The sequence below is a fragment of the Hesperophylax consimilis genome, chromosome 17, assembly GCF_061612785.1.
Source record: "Hesperophylax consimilis isolate HC1 chromosome 17, BYU_Hcon_1.0, whole genome shotgun sequence".
Classification (NCBI taxonomy): Eukaryota; Metazoa; Arthropoda; class Insecta; order Trichoptera; family Limnephilidae; genus Hesperophylax; species Hesperophylax consimilis.
Window position 1 is genome coordinate 7,134,920 of NC_142852.1, and position 12,064 is coordinate 7,146,983.

Below are 12,064 nucleotides of genomic sequence, written 5' to 3' on the forward strand. Positions count from 1 at the left end.
TTCTTATTATTATTTTACGTGTTTCCATTTAAGTTAAGTTTGTACAAGATTACGACTTAAATGGTAATTACAGTTATTTAAATATTGTAAAAATATATTATTAAAGAATGCGTAAAAAAATAACGGCACAGTTTTAAATAATAAAACTAAGTTTAACAATAATATTAATGACGAGTTTTGATTTCTTCGTATGCGGCCCTCCTTTTTAAAAGCCTGTGCACTCCTGCTGTACTGCGTTTCTTTGGCAACGGTTGTCGCGCTGCATTCGTTCGTCAAATTACGGAAACTGCCGAAATTGCTCCCCGCGCATCCCTCTGTGTTTAAGTGAAACGTGAATCTAACACAATCACCACGAACAAGATACATGGAGATGAATGATGGACTTGCCGAACGTCTCAGCGGTGCTGCAAAGGTGCCAAGGTCTGTTATCTATGTGAGGATACTGTGTCAACGCGGTGCACTCTCTCGCTGCAGCAGTTAGCTGGAAGCAGGAAGCTGCTGGTCCAGTTTCCTCACCACCTAGGATTCTTGCTGCAGAGTCTTCATCTTCGTGTCACCTGTTTCTGTAATTCATCATCTGTTCCTGTACTTCATTTTATTTAACTTAATTTCACTTTATTTTTGTATCCTGTTTTTTATTCCTGTTCTGAGGCGGCCTGTAGTTTTAAACTTTTTCATTTAGTTTCAAATTGTTCTTAGATCGTCTTCATAATGTTTGTAAGTTGAATATCACTTTGTTCTATCAGCCATGTTTTTACTTTTGTTTTAAGTATGATCATTTCCGTTATTTTTTTGTTAGATTTAGTAGAGTATTATATAATTTCATATCAAATAATTTAATATTTCTCTGTCCAAAAGATGTATTCAAACTGGGAGAAACCAGTATATTTTGGCTTGTTGCTCTGGTTGAGTATTTATGTTGGGCATAGGAGTTTTTAGATATCATTTTTTTTTTCATTTCAAACGAAATATTTTTTGAATAAAGTTCTTGTTCATTGTAGACTTTAAATATTTCTTCTATCGGAGTTCCAACTAGAACTTTTAGAATTATCTTTAGTACTGCTTTTGGGGCTATGTTGAGCCGCTCTTTGTGAGTGCTCAAGGCAGAACCCAACTAGTTATCATTTATTAGGTTTACACATCATTAACGAAGGAGATAAACAGTGTAGGGCCAAGGACAGTTCCTTGGGGAATTCCGAAAATGGTTTGGAGATTAGCGATTAATTTATTCACAGCGTTTCAGGATAATTCATCTATTAAAGGATGGCACAAAGCGTAGTACACTTTTTTTGTCATTTGTGTTGAGGATATTACGGATCATATGTACCTGGCGATTTTATTTGTAATTTCAATGTTTATCTTTACTACCAGTATTTATTCACTTGCTTACTGACAGGGAAAAATCAATTAGATTTGTTCCAAAAATCAAAGTAATGGTTTGAGTTGACCAGTCTGGGTACGTATTCTGGAAAAATATGAATTTATTTTATTTATTTATTATTGTACATTTATGTTATTGGACAAATAATGTGAACACGGGTATTGTATAGATTATGCACATTGATATGTAATAATACAAGTACAAACTACAAGTACAGGTCAAAGTACGTCGAGGATAAGCTGTAATGCAGGCCTGAATACATTATGTCCCAGTCCACAATACTTTCTAACTAGGCAGTGCCTTTTCTAAGAAACTAATCATGACATCAATTTCTTTGGTTATTTAAGTTGTTTCGTAAGTATTAATTATTTCGTATGTAATATTAATTGTACGTAATATCAAATTGTAAAGATTTATAAAAGTAGGTATATTACATAAATTTATTTGGATAAGTAATATTCTAAAGGCCAATTGAAGAAAAACCACGTAAAAAAATATTTTTTGAGTGAGAAGAATTAAAAACAAACATACAACTAAGTACTCGCATTAACTTATTATTTCCAAATCTGTCCTGCTGAAATCTGATAACTATTTTGCTATTTTTGGTAAGGATTACTATTCCCACAGTTTCAGTTGTGAAGGGGTTTTATTATATACTAGCTGTACCCCGCCACGCGTTGCTGTGGCTCAGGCTGTGTGTGCAGATAGAGAAACAATAGCGCGTTTTGGTTTTACGTTCAACAGAAGTCACTGTTTTTTAAAAAAAAGTTTTTTTATACGTTTTACTGGTAACATCTATATAATATAGGTATATATAAAAACGCATGCGTATTCGAATGCAAAGTTGTGACAAAATTTCAAAGCAATCGGTGAAGAACTGTCGGGGATTTAAGATTTTGAACAAACGAACATTTTTATTTATATATATAATTTATATAGATAATAGATCCATAATTATTTTATTATAATATATGTATCCATAATTAGTAGAGTGTTGACTAAGGAAGAGGGAAGAGCAGGTTATTATTTCCTAGTCTACGAGAGGGGATATTCATTGAAAGGCAATCGTAGTAAAGTAGACAAATCAATAATACAATTAATTATTTTGATGAAACATATGAGATTAAATTAGTTCCTACGGTTCTTCCAAAGGAGAAAGAGAAAGTCTCTTCCTTATTCTAGCCTCCCAATAATTATTAGACAAATAATTCAAATGAATACTTACATCGTTTTTAACTGCAAAAGACATATTTTTCTATATTCCGTCTCGATTACCTAACCCAAGTTACAATAAGAAAATAGCAGAGAAAGCAGTCATTTTTTCTAAGATAATATTGAGATTAACAAAGGCTTTTTATTTATTTATCCCTTAGGCACAAATGTTGTTCATTACATATGTCGATAGAAAGGACTATGTTCTGCCAGATATTTAATGTAATTATATAACGATAATAAACAAACTTGGTTTAGCTGCTAGTTTGAACAGAGATTCAACGCCTTTGAAGTCAATTTTAAAGTTTCTCTTGAGATAAATGTGCATGTCCAGAGTCATGTGGCCTATGCTAGTCAGGTGACAGCATTCTGATTACTGGATCGAAGTTTGTGTCCAATTTTGAGTTCCATTATTATCCAAATTTTTCCAAATTGATGATATTTCTGAAATAGAGAGATTGAACTAATTTTAAGTACAGGTCGCTAACGTCAGGTTCTCTGCTATGAGGGGCAATTGGCGCTATGAGATAAGTAATTAAGCATACTATATTCACTAACTCTATTTTATGACTAGATTTTTCTGTTTCAAATTTTCATTTAGGAATCGCTAATATTGTCTTCTTTAATTAAATATTACGGTTTGAGGTTTTAATCTTTAATTTATTAAAAAATAAATAAAACTATTAATATTGTTGAAATTTCTAGTAAACCCAGCTATTAATCCCAACATGATTAACAAATGAAATATTTGATTGAAAAGTGATGCCCAAGTCTTAAAGTTGTAAGTCTCAAGAGCATTGTTATCAATATTGTCAGTAAAGATCATTGGATTTTTATTCGAGAAATCTGACAATTTAAAATTTTGATATATTTAAGTGAAGTCTGTTTAACAGTATCAAATCAACAATTTGTTGGGAGAATATTACAATGATAAATATTTGAAATAATTCTAAAAAGTTGGATGCATTAAAAGAAGTAAGATAAATCCATCATGAAATAATAAGATTTATAATATAATGTATAAACAAGATTGAACCAAGGTATGAACCCTGTGGTACTCCACTAGTTGAATTTTTTTTTTCTGACAGTAAACATTATGCTGTGTAGTAATCAACCTGTCTTTTTCTTTAACAGCATTTATTTTTGTTATAATTTTAAGAACACCTATTGTTTTAAAAATTTCATTTCATAATACAATTCCTCTTGTAATGCCATGCTATGCCAGAACATTTGTTTTGCCATGTGGTATCTTGAACAAGTCGTAGCAACGTTATGTTTGGTTATGTTAGGTTAGTTTGGGTCGAACTTACTTATGGCCACACGATCTTCTCAATCCAGTCTAGATATTGACTGACTCTAGTGTACACGGCGGGAATGGTGGAACCACATCCAATCCCAAAGGAGGTGATTCCAACCTGGTGATGGATACAGTCCTTCAGCCTATTGGTTGGCAGGTTAATAGTGAGAGGTCCACCACTCTCTCCCTGAAAGATAAACAAATTACTTTACGGTAAAACGCTACTATATTAAGGACCTCTTGCACCACAAATACTGAACTCACACCGGCCACAGTAGGTACACCTCTAATGCCATTAGACGAAAAAATCACACTTTGATTAAATATAACACCAATAAATTTGTGTGTTTTCATTTATAAAGTATTCAAAAAGTTAAATCCTTTTCTATCGTAAAAAAACAAAAATAAAAATAAAATTGTAAAAAAAATTTCAATTTTTAAAAATATTAAAAATTTATAAAATTTCAATTTTTATAAAAATATTTTTTTTTGCAATTTTCAAATAGGTAGATAGGTCCCTTAAATAGTCCACAAAATAAATAGTAAGTATGTAAAAATGAAAACAAAATTAGACTAACGCTGCACGTGTCTTTCCCGCCATCAGAATTGCCGGCGCAGAGCTGCTGCGGGATGACACCCTGCTTCATGGTCCTCGTCACTCCGAAGCTCTGACGGCACTGCTGGTTGCTGAAGAAAGACAACTCCACCTCCTGCAAGGTGACCGAGCCACTGCCAGCTGAAATAAGGAAAATCGTTTTCTCCTTTCTACCGACAGTGGCGAAAGCAGCGCTACTGCACTATTTTTATATATTTTTAAATTTTGGGATGCTGAGCGGGAGGAGAGGAAGTTCTGGGAAATAAAACAGTTGGACGTTTTGAAAAGGGGAGCCAAAATATGACTCGCGCCAGTTGCCATTTGGTTCAGGGCCGGATCTGATGTGGACACCCACACTTACATCCTTACCTTCTTTTCCCCAAGCCATCTCCTTTATCCTCACTACGTACACCTATTGGGGTTGCCATAAACCTGGCTACAGACGGTTGGGAGCAGTTGGTACTATTGTGCTTTATTCACATTAAAAAACGTAAACTTAAGGAGTTTTAAATTAAAGAATTTTAGTAAAGTCTATTATTAATACGTGAAGGTTAACTATTCAAAAAACGTGTGTAAATTGTTGTAAAGATTTTAATAAATGTTTCTTTAGTGCACTTCTGTTTAGAGTTGTAAAACATTAACAATATATAATATACCTAGGCTAGTTCTACCCCATCCAATGGCCTTAGCAATTGTCTGCTCCATTGTCTCGTTTTGCCACAAACAGACGGGCCGAACGAAATCTGTCAACCTGTTGAAAAACATACCAAATCAATGTGTGTTGAAAATACTAATCACCAAGGAAGATTGGTGAAAGAAGTTGCATGTTCCATTAAATCAGATGAAAGATAATGAAAAATGCTGACAAAAATCAATATTTATAATGCAATATCAAAATATATAAATAAATTAAAGTCAGTTGTTTCACAGAATTTGAAGATTTCATCAAATTTCAAAGTAAAAATGAAAGTTCTGTGAAAATTCCATCCAAATTCTTATTTTGCCCTAGCCCGGCTGTTTTATACTACATTGATAATAACAACTAGAATTAATGGGACATTCACAGAGCTTGAATATTACATTTGTCATTTAATATATATTGTTAAAATTCTGCGAAACAATCCGTTCGGTCCTAAGAAAGAATAACGTAAATTTAATAATATGAACTACTAACGGTAACATAAGTTATAATCAACGAATATTTAAAAATTGATAATAAACTTCCTTTCGACATAATAAAAACATTAAGCGTCCCAATGAAAATTGGTATGGATTTAATTATTTAAAATCTAATGGAAAATTTCAACAATTCTTCAAATTATAAGTAAATTGTCATGTTCTGTGAAAGATATTTTCAAGTTCTGTTATTATTTCAGTTATGTCAAGCAGCTAGTCTATAATGATATAATAACAGAACTGGAATGGGACTTTCATAGAACCTTAAAATGAACGTTGAAATTTGAAGAATAGTTCAATTTGTCCGAAACAACCCGTATGAAAATGGTAATGAACCCTTACTTGGCTGGTGTGGCTAATCTCAGCAGTGCTATGTCGTGATACTTGCTAGGCGACTTGTACTCAGGGTGAACAATAATGGACTGGATCTGGATATCCTGTAGTTCCGTGTCGTCCTTGGTAAAGTCCAACTCACCGAGGCGGACTATTTCTGGTCTACCGCTGGAAAATATTATAGCAAACAAACTTCTGCAAAGTTATTTTACAATTTATTTAAGAAATAATAAATACTTAAAAAAATGAAACGATCTCGCCTCTTTATGGTGAGAAGAGGCTACTTTAATTTCTATTGTTTTATATCTTGTAAATCCTGTATTTATCTATGTAAAAAAATATTTTTTTTTCAAATATTAAATTTAAAAAAAAAATTTAAAAAAATGAAATAAAAAATATTAAGCCTACTGTGTGGAAAACCAATATAACTGATCACTACGCGTGTCTTATATTACATGATACAAATAGAAAACTAAACACAAAACCCAAATTAAATCTTCCATATTTCCAAATAGACTACAAATTATTAGAAAAATCATTAAAAACTGAAAAATGGGAAGAAATTTAAAAAAATAAATGTCCAACCAAAGTGCCTTACTGTTTGAAAACACTTTAAATAAACACGTTTTAAAAGCAATAAAAATAAGACAGATCGTCCGCAACTCAAAAACAAGGAAAATTAAACCTTGGATTACTCTAGGATTAATAAAAGCCATAAGGCAAAAAAATAAAGTTTATAAAATAACACAAAGGCCACTAGTTAACAGTAAAATTGTATTATACTATAAAAAAGTATAAAAAGTTATTAACTACACTAATAAGAAAAACGAAAAACGACTATTACTCAAAAATTATGACAGAAGCTAAAGACAATAATAAAAAATATGGTCAACAATAAATGAAATAATAAATAAAAAGAAAAAATATAAGCACATACCAGAAATCTCAGATGGGGAAATAATATATAACGTACAAAATGACACAAAAAAATGTTGTAATATTTTAAATAACTATTTTAATAACGTGGGAAAAAATCTAGCAAAATCCATAAATAAGACTAATATATCTAATCCACAACAAATAACACAATGTCAAATTAATAAATTTCACCTAGTCACAGAAATCGATATTGACAGAACTATTTCGGAACTAAAAGGAGATTCTGCCCCCGGCTTTGATAACATAGATACTAAAACAATAAAATCGATGAAAGAATACTTAACTCTTCCCATAACAAATATAATAAACCCAAGTCATACGACCACAAAATTAACGCCTGATTTCACTTCTATCGAATATATCAAAAATACATGAAAAAATTGTAAAAAAACAAATTTGGACATTCTTAGAAGAAAATAAAATAATTAATTAAAACCAATTCGGATTAAAAAAATACAAGTACTCACGACGCGATAGCAAAAATAACCAACTATTTTTATACGGCCCTAGATTCCGATAAAAAATGTCTCGGCATATTTATAGACCTTAAAAAAGCTTTCGACAGCATATCACATAAAAATATAATAAGTAAATTAAAATCAGTAGGGATTAGTGGAAAAGTCTGAGCATGGATAACTAGTTATTTACATAAAAGACCTCAATAAGTAAAATTACTCAATCAAGTCAGCAATTCAAAATATAGCGACTTTTCAATACCCCAAGGCACGGTTTTGGGACCATTGTTATTTATTATATATGTCAATGATATATTCAATATTTCCAAATATGGAGACATTGTCTCTTACGCTGACGATACAGTCCTACTACTAAAAGCAAACACCTGGTCTGAATTAAATAACATGGCAAATACAGATATCAATGAACTAAAATTATGGTTTGATGAAAAACTGTTGAATTTAAATGCTAAAAAAACTTATTATTTACCATTTTTTCATTGAAAAACAAGAAACACCTAAAGAAATAAACATCATTATCCACTCTGTGAAAAATACAGGAAACCACAAATGCAATATGTTATGTACAAACATAGAAAGCAAGACCGATATTACGTACCTTGGCATAACAATAGACCAGCGTTTAAAATGGTCCCCACATATAAATATTCTGAACGACAGAATAAGGAAACTAACTTATATATTTAGATGTTTAAGAGATATTTTATACGAAAAATTACTTAGAACCACATACTACGCTTTCTGTCGATCAATTATACAATACGGCATTATAGGCTGGGGCGGTACATATAAAAATCAAACACAAACAATGTACATATCACAAAAACTAATAATAAAAACCATATTAAAAAAACCCTATTCATATTCGTCTGAACTTTTATTCAAACAATTTAAGGTCAAAAATTAAGTGCATTATACTTCTACCGTGCAACATTACAAATTTATTAAAACAATTTTTTGATGTGTGATTGTTATAGTGTTAGTAGCCTATTCCAAGTACTCAGATAGAGGTGTATATATTGTTTATATGCGTGAGGATGCGTCATATGGGTGTATGTATACATTTGCTGTTATATGTATATAGGTATGTCTGCTGCTATATACACATGTGTGCTTGCATGCACACATATTAAAAATTATATATATAATTATGTACATTTTTACAATCTAATGCTAATTTACTTCTTTCTCCTTTCTAATTTCTATCTTCTACTTTTTATTACAATTTTTCCAAAATTTTAGCTTCATCTATAGTTACTAATTTCATATGTTTACACTAGATTTCATATTTCATACAAATTAATTACACACAATTGGTCACCATGAAACAGGCAGCCGCCTAGTATGGTGATTCATTATATCTACTATATGTAAATTTCATAATAATGTAACATGTATTAAATAAATAATATAAAAAAAAAAAAAAATATCTAAAATAAAATTGCAACCTTTAAAAATAACAGAAATCTTAGACAAACGTCAATACTTCCTACATCTAAATGTAAAAAAACAATAGGACAGTTCAACCATGAATATCTCGGAGTTAAAGTTATTAACTCATTACCAGAAAAAATTAGAAACATGAATGCAAATATAAACGAATTCAAAAGCCACCTTAAAAATATTCCAAACAGTTGAACTGAATCATATCAAATATAAACCAATATAACAACACAAGCCCTGCTTATTTATGGGGGTACATCAAATACTTATATTATATAATATTATGTAATTAATAACTTAATTTATCTAATTGTGTAATATAATTCGTGTATCTTTTTTTACTAATAAATTTTTTTTTAGTCTATTCACCATCTTTCTTCATTGTGGAGAGTTTGCATATTTCGCCGTTCTATCCTAGTCCTAAAGACCATTTTTTGATAAACGGAGAGTTTTATATTTGATAATTGCAGTGTTTAGCGTATAAAACCGTTGTGAAGGATTGAAACACTTTTTACACTATTATTTTTACCAATTGCCATATCTAATCTACGAAAGCAATGTTGGCATACTGAGTGTGTTGCAAGCAGCACTGATTCTCTCCGCACCTGTGAAAGTATGCAAAACTCTATACAAAACTGTTCACAGATGATATTGGCTTCATCAGAACGTTTCTTTCTATGAATCATTTTTGTGTAAGTCGGCTCGCATGGGGAGAAAGCTACCGATATCTTTTTTAATGCCTTCAAATGTGTTTTTACTGCGGTAAAAAAATTGTGTAATAAAATATGTATAGTATCAATTTATAGTGCGTAAAAACAGACATCTCCGCATCTCAGAATCTTTTTATTTCTTTTATTTTATTTTTTTTTATAGTAATAATAAGTAAAATTAATATTCTTAAAAGTGTAAAAGATAGATAAACTCTTAGCAAAATAATTACTATTCACTATGAATTCACATGTATTTCTATAAATCTCTCCCTTTTATGATCATGAATAGTTGCACACGGAATAATTAAACGTTATTCTCCACTGTAAGTTAGCATATACTGCTTCAGCCGCTTTTTTGAGAAAAATAATAGATGTAGAGGGAACATGAAAAAATTATTCTCCTTTGTGAATCAGAATGTGTCTCTTCAAATTTCCTTTTTGGGAAGATGAATAGTGGCACTCAGTACAAGAAAAATATTGTTCTCCAGTGTGAGTCAGAATGTGTCTAATTAAATTGAACTTTTGAGAAAAAGAATGATTGCACTCAGAACATAAAAACAGTTTTTGTCCACTGTGAATCAGCATGTGTCGGTTAAGGTGGCTTATTTTATAACATGCATAGTTGCACAAGGCACATGAAAAAAATTTTCTCCACTGTGAGTCAGAATGTGCATTTTAAGGTGGCTTTTTTGTTACATGCGTGGTTGCACACGGAACATGAAAAAGGTTTTTCTCCACTGTGAATCAGCATGTTTCCGTTTAGGTTGCTTTTTTGATAACATGCATAGTTGCACAAGGAATATGAAAAGGGTTTTTTCCCACTGTGAGTCAGCATGTGGCTCTTTAAAGTGCCCCTTCGAGAAAATGAATAACCGCACTAAGAACATGAAAAACGATTAACTCCAATGTGAGTCAGTATGTGTTTCTTTAAAATGCTCTTTTGAGAAAATGAATGGTTGCACTCAGAACAAGAAAAAGGTTTTTCTCCACTGTGAGTCAGCAGGTGTCTCTTCAGGTCATCCTGATGAAAACTTGCATAGTAGCACTCCAAACATGAAAAAGGTTTTTCTCGACTGTGAGTCTGCATGTGCCTCTTCAGTTGATCCTTTCGACAACACACATAGTTGCACACGGAACATAAAAAAGGTTTTTCTCCACTGTGAGTCAGCATGTGTCGGTTTAGGTTGCTTTTTTTATAACATGCATAGTTGCACAAGGCACATGAAAAAAAAAATTCTCCACTGTGAGTCAGCATGTGGCTCTTTAATTAAAGTGCCTCTTCGAGAAAATGAATAATCGCACTCAGAACATGGAAAACGATTTACTCCAATGTGAGTCAATATGTGTCTCTTTAAAATGCTCTTTTGAGAAAATGAATGGTTGCACTCAGAACAAGAAAAAGGTTTTTCTCCACTGTGAGTCAGCAGGTGTCTCTTCAGGTCATCCTGATGAAAACTTGCATAGTTGCACTCCAAACATGAAATAGGTTTTTCTCGACTGTGAGTCTGCATGTGCCTCTTCAGTTGATCCTTTCGACAACACACATAGTTGCACACGGAACATAAAAAAGGTTTTTCTCCACTGTGAGTCAGCATGTGGTTCGTTAGGGCGCTCTTTTGATAACATGCATAGTTGCACAAGGAACATGAAAAAGGTTTTTCTCCACTGTGAATCCGCATGTGCCTTTTAAGGTGGCTTTTTTTGTTACACGCATGGTTGCATACAGAACATGAAAAAGGTTTTTCTCCACTGTGAATCAGCATGTGTCCGTTTAGGTTGCTTTTTTGATAACATGCATAGTTGCACAAGGAACATGAAAAAGGTTTTTTTCCACTGTGAGTCAGCATGTGGCTCTTAAATTGACCCTTCTGATAAGACGCATAGTTGCAAGCGGAACATGAAAAAGGTTTTTCTCCACTGTGAGTCAGCATGTGGTTCTTCAGTTGACCCTTCTGATTACACGCATAGTTGCAAGCGGAACATGGAAAAAGTTTTTCTCCACTGTGAGTCAGCATGTGTCTCTTTAAATTTCGCTTTTGAGCATTTGAATAGTTGCACTTAGAACAAAAAAAAGGTTTTTCTCCACTGTGAGTCAGCATGTGTCTCTTTAAATTTCGCTTTTGACCATTTGAATAGTTGCACTTAGAACAAGAAAAAGGTTTTTCTTTTTCATGGGGGCTAACGTTCATTTCAAAATTTGACTTAGGAGAGAAGGAGTAGATACGATGTGGAGGAGTGTATCCCTTTTCCACAAAATGCGTCTGAAGATCTGTCGACAAATGTGAAAAATAACATGGATGAAAATGACTCGGTTAAACTTATTTCCTAAACTTAGAGAAAATATGCGAAGTTAGTTCTTAGAAACGTTAAGAAAATAAGAGTGGCCGAATTGTTCAAGTTTACAATCAAAATTGGTTTTACCTGCTGCCTTGGTAATTCTCCCAAAGCGTTCCAAGCATTCCTCTTTAATATCCGGCAGGTCTATGTCAATTTTCATATAAG

General features: G+C 32.2%; 1 protein-coding gene across 1 annotated transcript; it reads right to left on the bottom strand.

The window, feature by feature from the left end:
- Nucleotides 1-2,759: 2,759 nt before the first annotated feature.
- Nucleotides 2,760-8,015, bottom strand: LOC149415878 (serine protease snk-like). The gene is made up of 6 exons (XM_089641760.1): nucleotides 8,008-8,015; nucleotides 6,004-6,189; nucleotides 5,142-5,236; nucleotides 4,469-4,626; nucleotides 3,904-4,077; nucleotides 2,760-3,037 (listed from the first exon to the last, which is right to left on the bottom strand). Exons 1-5 carry the CDS (start codon nucleotides 8,013-8,015, stop codon nucleotides 3,904-3,906), a joined length of 621 nt encoding a protein of 206 aa, XP_089497886.1. The 3' UTR covers nucleotides 2,760-3,037.
- Nucleotides 8,016-12,064: the final 4,049 nt, after the last annotated feature.

Coding starts and splice junctions, on each gene's coding strand:
- LOC149415878 (XM_089641760.1), bottom strand. Junction 5,237..6,003: donor AGATTAGCCACACCAGCCAA/GTAAGGGTTCAT, acceptor GTTTTTCAACAG/GTTGACAGATTTCGTTCGGC. Junction 4,078..4,468: donor GCGGGAAAGACACGTGCAGC/GTTAGTCTAATT, acceptor TTTATCTTTCAG/GGAGAGAGTGGTGGACCTCT.